This window comes from Leptomonas pyrrhocoris (genome assembly GCF_001293395.1).
Source record: "Leptomonas pyrrhocoris isolate H10 chromosome Unknown, whole genome shotgun sequence".
NCBI lineage: Eukaryota > Euglenozoa > Kinetoplastea > Trypanosomatida > Trypanosomatidae > Leptomonas > Leptomonas pyrrhocoris.
Genome location: NW_015438383.1, coordinates 421,193 through 427,784, shown reverse-complemented (window position 1 = coordinate 427,784; position 6,592 = coordinate 421,193). Strand labels below are relative to the sequence as shown.

Here is a 6,592-nt window from a genome sequence, read left to right as displayed (position 1 = left end):
TCCTCCAGCCCGTCCAGCGGGATGCGGAAGCACGTGTCCGGTGTGATGAAGCCGCGCAGCCCACTCCACTCCGTGAGCAGCACCGGCAGCCCCATCGACATCGCCTCCGTTTACGCAACGCAGGTGTGCCACTAACCCGGCGATGCTCTGCTGGACGCGGCCTACCGCACACGCCACTACAACCGTGTGTTGTCGGTGCCTGTGGACCCGCAAGCTGATGATTCGTACTGGCATGAGGAGTTGAAACGGCGGGCCCGCGTGCTCTTTCTGCATATGCGTCCCATCTCTCGTAAGACCGTGCACTTCATCAAACACAGCAGTGTGGTGAGCGTGAGCGTCTCTCGCAGCCTCAGCGAGCTGTCCAACATCCCACCCAACTGGATCAAACCGCTGCGGGAGTCGCGGGACCAAGTTTGGGCCACGGCGGACTTCTTCGCCACGATTTACCGCCGCAACGGCATCGATCCGGCGAAGATACGCGTCGTGCCGGAGGCGGTGGACGTGTACGACTTCGACCCGGCAAACTACGAGCGTGAGCCCATCACAATCCCTCCAGGCGACACGGCCAGTTTCGACAGTCTGCCAGATCTAGCACCGGAGGAGCGGCTGCGGCGCTACGTGTTCTTATCGAACTTCAAGTGGGAGGCTCGGAAGGGGTGGGATGTGCTGCTCGGTGCGTACTGGGACGCCTTTGGCCCGCACGCCCCACCGGAGCTACGCGGCCGCACGACGCTGGTGATCAAGACAGAGATTAAGCGCCAGTACGCGGCGGGCGTGGGGTGTCCCAATTTCATGCGGTTTCTTGAGTCGTGGGGAATGAAGGGCCATCTGCACGGCATGCGGGGGGTCGAGGACTTCCCTCATGTTGTGGTGCTATGCACTTCGATGAGCGCCGTGCAGCTGACACAGCTGTACGGGAGTGCGGACGCCTTCGTGTTCCCGTCAAAGGCGGAGGGATGGGGGCTGCCGGCGAACACGACCGCCGTTGCGCGTCGTCGCCGTCCGCAGCAGCGCATCCAACAGCCCCGGGTTGAGGCCACAGCAGGCACAGGGAAAGTCGGTCTCATAGGAGATTACGGCCGGGAAATGCGAAGGGACAGCGGTGCTGTTCCACATTCGCAGCTGTGTCTGGCGGGTGCGCCACGGCTGCCCCACGCGGCGTCGCTGGAGCCCCGCGAGCAGCGGATGCATTCGCCTTCCGTACGCGTCGCGGAGAGAGAAAAGGGCAGAGAAGAGGCTCTGGACTATCGGGCTGCTGCGCCCCGCCGTAAGGTCGTCCCGCAGCACCGCCACGCCGCGGCTGCTCCACACCTGCCAGTCCGGGTACACCTCCTGCATCCGCAGCGACAGCGCCCACCCCCCGCGGTCCGGCGCGCCAGCACGTGATCGGGAAGCGTACTCGAGGGGTGCTGCGCGCCGCTTACGGAGAGGGCGCCTGCGAGGCCGCCGACGGCGTTGTAGAGGCTGCGGCTGAAGATACCGCAGTTCAGCGACACCGCGTCCACCACCTCCTCCCACGAGGCGCGTTGATCCGTGGCGAGGTACCCACTGAACCGCCGCGCCAGAAAAGGCACCAGCATCGTGTCATCGTTGGTGCTGCCCACAATGGCTGCCTTCTCCAGCACCTGCAGGCGTTGCAGGTCGTGCCGCGACAGCTCCGCTGGTACCAGACCGGGCGGAAGGAGGGAAGGCGAGCCGGGCTGCTCCGCCGTTGCCAGGATGGTGCACTGCGCCGCCGCCACACGACCGCCGTTGCGCGTCGTCGCCGTCCGCAGCAGCGCATCCAACAGCCCCGTTCCCGCGCGCCGCGCCTCCGACGCATCGTCCGGCTCCGTGTGCGCCATCCTCGACGCGCCCAAGAAGGACGGCAGCACCACAAAGTGCGTCCCCGCACCCCCGCCGCGCGTCCGCAGACCGGCGTCCACCAACACCTCCAGCGTCTCCGCCGGCTCCGTGCCGTAAACCGAGTCGCAATCTTCTACCGCGTGCGCCACCACCGTCACCGCCTCCGCCAGGCACCGCGCACCTCCGCCGTCGTTCGCGTTCGTCAGTCGCAGGGCCAAGCGCACCGCCGCAACACTCACTTCCCACGTCCGCCACCGCGCACCGGACGTCAGCGCTCCGCCCCTCTGGGCCGCCGCCACCGCCGACCCCGCCGTCGTCGAGCCCTTCGCCAACACGCCACGCACCGCACTCCGCACCGCAGTGGCCGACACGCGACTCACGACGACGGCGTGCGCCACCACCGGCACCGCCGCCCCGTCGTCCGCGCGGTAGCACAGCGCCGCCTCCGACAGCAGCAGCGGCTGCAGCAGCTCACGCAGCAACTCCACTCCTGTGCTGTTGCTCAGCGGGTAGCCGACGAGCGGCATAATGAGCGCGATGGGGTTGGCCTTCCCGGGCTCCAGCTGCACGGGGTGCACCGGCACGATCGTGACCTTTGGGACTGTGATGGTGCTTCCAATCGAGTTATAAAGGATGCACATAATTATAATAGTAGTTGCGGTTGTGACCAGCTTCGCGTAGTAAATGCGTCCTCTTGCAGAAATCCTGTTGTGGGCAGCGGACTTGCGCTTGGCCGAGGGCATCGTCACCGGCGCTGCAGGACCATGACGGAGGCGCTGAAATGGACCGGATTGTGGGGACGGTGGCACCACCATCGCCTCGTCACCGCTGACACCCGGAGGCCCACTGTCGCCCTTTCGCATGGTGTCGACGGATGTAATTTTTTAAGCAAAGAAAATAAGAAAGAAGCGGCCTACCAACACCAAACAAGAAGAACCGAAGAAGAACCAACGAAAACGTGCCTCACTTTCGGGAAGGAAGTGCCGTGTTTACGCCCCAACGCGAAAGAGGTGAGACGGTGTAGAACTGAAGCCCTAACGGACTGCTTTGATGGCGTTGATGAAACAAACGTGTGGCACGCCTAAAAACAAACGGTCTTAAAACGATGTTTTTTATTAACATTCTCCAACTAAGAAATTCAACAGTAAAGCGTCGATGTTGGAACGCTTTTTGGTGGTTTTCGATATCCACAATTACGACTGGGCAGCGTCGGCGTTTACCGGGCTGTCCACAGCACCCGGGTTTTTGATTTTTAAGTGTAATGAAGCCGAGAACACGCGCTTTAATACACACAGAAAAAAAAATGGCGCGAATGAAAACGAAGCATGAAAATACAAAAATGAGATATCGAAGGTATTAATATATTTTAGTTCACGTCATGACTATCGAAAACTCTCGTAGTGCACGCGGAACTGACGCCGTCCTGTTAGAGAGCGAATGTGTGTTGTGGTGGTGTGAAGAAGAAGGAGAGAGTAGTGGAGGTGGAAGGAACGACGTGCCTTGGTGTCTCATGCGAGTTCGCACAGCGGCGGTGTGGGGGAGTTCCGTTAAAGCTGTTCATTTGGTGAAAGATGGAAGCAAGGCACGGAGAGGATACTACGAGCACCGGCAGATGCAGACACCCCTTACATTTCTACGAAGCTTGCAGAGAAGCAGAAACGTGCCGGTGCGCTCTTTGCTCAGAAGCGGACGTTGGTAAGCACGCAAAGCTCCCGCTCATCGGGTTCTAATCAACAGCTACACCCGCTTTGTGCTCTCTTCGCGGCAGTCCGTAAAACCCCAATCACACAGGGTGACCCTCTTCACTATCCCCTCTCTTCTTTTTTGGTGGCCGGGAGAAACACACAGTAATACACTTTGCTCAGCTTCACCGTCATCGCAAAGCGGAATCGCGTCTTTTGAAGATGCCTTTCTCCATACGTGCCCGCTACGACGATGACGAAGACGGCGGTGCGCGATGGAAACAAGAAAAGAGAGCCCCCGGTACTGCCGGGGCGGCTCGAAGACAGAGAGGAATAAACACTTTAGAGGGGGGAGAGGACAAAGATTCATAGCAAGGCGGTTAGAGGATATTCAGTAGAAGAAGAAATGATGGGCTGCCGCACAGACGGATGGGCACCGACCCTGCGTGCATGTGGGCGAAGACGCAACAGCGGAGAAGGGAGCCGAGAGCCCAAAGAATAGGTAAAGACATAGAAGAAACGCTGAGAAGAAACGGAAAGAAAGAAATGGGTATAATACTCTTTTAAATGGATCGTTCTACAGAGACGCCCACTTCAGCGCCGGCGACCGGCTGGTCGGGCCAACCGTTGCGCCGCCGTCCACGGCCAGGTCTGCACCCACCATGTGCGAGCCGCGGTCCGACGCGAGAAACACGACGGCCCCCGCGACTTCACGCGGCTGGGCGAGACGCCCAATCGGAAACGCTCCGGAGAATTCGTCCTTGATGCATCCATATTGGGCGGCCATGCGGTGCATCATGGGCGTCTCGCAGGTGCCGGGGCTCACCGTGTTCACGCGAATGTGGAAGGGGATCAGCTCCAGCGCAAGCGACTTGCACAGCATCCGCACCGCACCCTTGCTGGCGCAGTAGACGGACTCCACCGCCAAGCCGCGCACGGCGCACGGAGACGCAATACACACGATGCTGCCACCGCCCTACGCCTTCATCAGCGGAGCCACAGTGCGCATGCCGAGGAGGACGCCGAATGCGTTGACGTTCATCATCCTGTTCCAGATATCCAGCGTGACGTGTTCCAGAGGGACCATGGCATGCCAGCCGGCGTCGCACACCAGAATATCAATGCGACCAAAAGCGCTCTTGCACGCGTCCACCACCGTCGCCCATTGCTGCTCGTTCGTCACGTCCAGCGCCGCCGCCACCGCGCGCTGACCCTCCACGGCGTGTTTGCCGGCGTTCAGCGTGACGGCCAGCTTCTCAACCGAGGCGCCGTTCACGTCCGCCAGAAACACGCTGCAGCCGCGCTCAAAGCACAGCTCTGAGATGGCGCGGCCGAGACCGGAGCCGGCGCCGGTGATGAAGGCAACCTTCCTGGTGAGCTCGTGGGACATCGCGGTGACCTCTGAAACAGTGTTGCTTTGGATGCAAAGAGGAAGAGCTTTCAAAAATGAGTAGAAGAAGGAAGCGCTGAGGTAGCAAAGCTGGGCAGCAGTCGGATGTGGGTCGGGTTGTATACTGCAGCGCAGCGGCAAGCGAGGAAGAACCGTAGAAGAGCCCCGACCGTCGTGGTGGGCAGAGAAAGAGGGAGGCAGCAAATGAACCCAAACGCGAAGAGGCGGGTCAAACATGCGAAGCAGCCTAAAGGGAGACGCGGCGCCCGTCGAAGAGACAACGAAAGCACAGCGGTCCTTTAATACTGCAGTGAGTAGCACAGCAGAGTACGCAATGTGAGGTCAGACACACAGCAAAACAGCAGGTGTCGTTGCGATACAGTCAAACTTGATGGGTGCCGCTTTTGCTGGATGAGATGCGCGTCATCGCGTGGCACCACAACGGAGCAGCGTGGCTGTAAAAGCAGAAATTCACAGCAGAGAAGAGGAGAAGGGAAAGGAAAGGAAAACACTTGGTGTGCGTTGTTCACGTCTGACTGACGAGTTGTACCCACCTTTTTTTTTAGTTTTCTGGAAGCGCGGCGCTGCTCCACGCGTGTTGCAGCTGACTGCACAGTAAGGCGCGCTGGGTGCTGTGAAGTTCCTCTGCGGCTTCCGCTTTTATTTTTAGCACCGGCACGCGGAGAGAGTCGGATGCGGCAGCCAAGGAGCACCAATGGTTGGGCTCCACTGTGCTGCTCTGCGCCGGTTTGACAGGGAGGTCAGACATGTCAGTGCCGGTCACTTGATCAGCTGAGGAGAGCACGATGATGATTGACAGACAGGGTCGAGCGCGCGCTGCGGGAGGCAGAGGCGAACTCTTTCAACTCGGTGTGGCAGAGCCTTCAGCAGCTGTTGATAATCCCGTTGTTGAGTTTGGGGGAGTGGAGGGAGGCGAGGCTGTTCGACCTCTCAGCCACCGACGGCGTCTGCACGTTTAAAGCAGAGAAGTCATCCAAAAGGATTAATAGGAGGGAGAGGTGGAAAAGGCGAATGGATGGGTGCGATGCATTTCCCCCGCATCGTCAGCACCGCCACCTGAGAGCAGTGCGATGCGGCAACACGAGTGAACGATGCACAGTAGAACGTTCGCTTCTCGCGTCTGCGCCTCTCAGTTGCGCATCAGAAGAGCAGTCAAGGCAGCAAACATCCTTGCCGCCGTGAAGAAGAACAGTCGCAGAAGGAACGTCCCACCTTCGTGCAACATCACGTCCGTCGGTCCAGCTGCAAACGCAGCCCTTCAAAGCGTGTGCGTCTCTTGCTTTCAAGCACAAGCTCACCGAAAGAATATGGAATATAAAATAAAGTGATGTTAAGACGCGGCGATGGCAGCGAAACAACACGGACAACTCACGTACGGCGTTGCGCCTAACTCGCTCGTCCTTCCACCCACGCGGAGGAAGGGCGAGCGAGTTCCACGCATTACTTCGTATCAAAGGACAAAACCACAAGGATTTCTTCTTTCGGGGAGGGGAACTGATGCGGTGCCCGATGTGGTCAGAAACAAAAATGAAAATGTTTTTTCGAAGCTGCTGTGAGAGAAGACGCGGACAGAGAGCTGCCTCTACAGCCATCAGCGCCGTTGGACCTCGTCGCTGTAGGAAAGACTGTGGCAACGAACCACAAAAAGCAGCCG

At 59.5% G+C, this 6,592-nt stretch overlaps 4 protein-coding genes across 4 annotated transcripts; 1 reads left to right on the top strand and 3 right to left on the bottom strand.

Moving 5' to 3' along the window:
• Positions 1–273: 273 nt before the first annotated feature.
• ABB37_08960 (mannosyltransferase-like protein) lies at positions 274–1,386 on the top strand (the record flags this gene model as incomplete). Its single annotated transcript, XM_015808160.1, has 1 exon — positions 274–1,386. The coding sequence occupies one exon, from the start codon at positions 274–276 to the stop codon at positions 1,384–1,386; it is 1,113 nt and encodes a 370-aa protein (XP_015653445.1).
• On the bottom strand, positions 1,245–3,270 carry ABB37_08959 (mannosyltransferase-like protein; the record flags this gene model as incomplete). The annotated part of the gene is made up of 1 exon (XM_015808159.1): positions 1,245–3,270. The coding sequence occupies exon 1, from the start codon at positions 2,706–2,708 to the stop codon at positions 1,245–1,247; it is 1,464 nt and encodes a 487-aa protein (XP_015653444.1). The 5' UTR covers positions 2,709–3,270.
• Positions 3,271–4,104: 834 nt separating this feature from the next.
• Positions 4,105–4,410, bottom strand: ABB37_08958 (dehydrogenase/oxidoreductase-like protein; the record flags this gene model as incomplete). The annotated part of the gene is made up of 1 exon (XM_015808158.1): positions 4,105–4,410. One exon carries the CDS (start codon positions 4,408–4,410, stop codon positions 4,105–4,107), a length of 306 nt encoding a protein of 101 aa, XP_015653443.1.
• A 93-nt stretch (positions 4,411–4,503) lies between these two features.
• On the bottom strand, positions 4,504–5,887 carry ABB37_08957 (putative short chain dehydrogenase; the record flags this gene model as incomplete). Its single annotated transcript, XM_015808157.1, has 1 exon — positions 4,504–5,887. Exon 1 carries the CDS (start codon positions 4,915–4,917, stop codon positions 4,504–4,506), a length of 414 nt encoding a protein of 137 aa, XP_015653442.1. The 5' UTR covers positions 4,918–5,887.
• Positions 5,888–6,592: the final 705 nt, after the last annotated feature.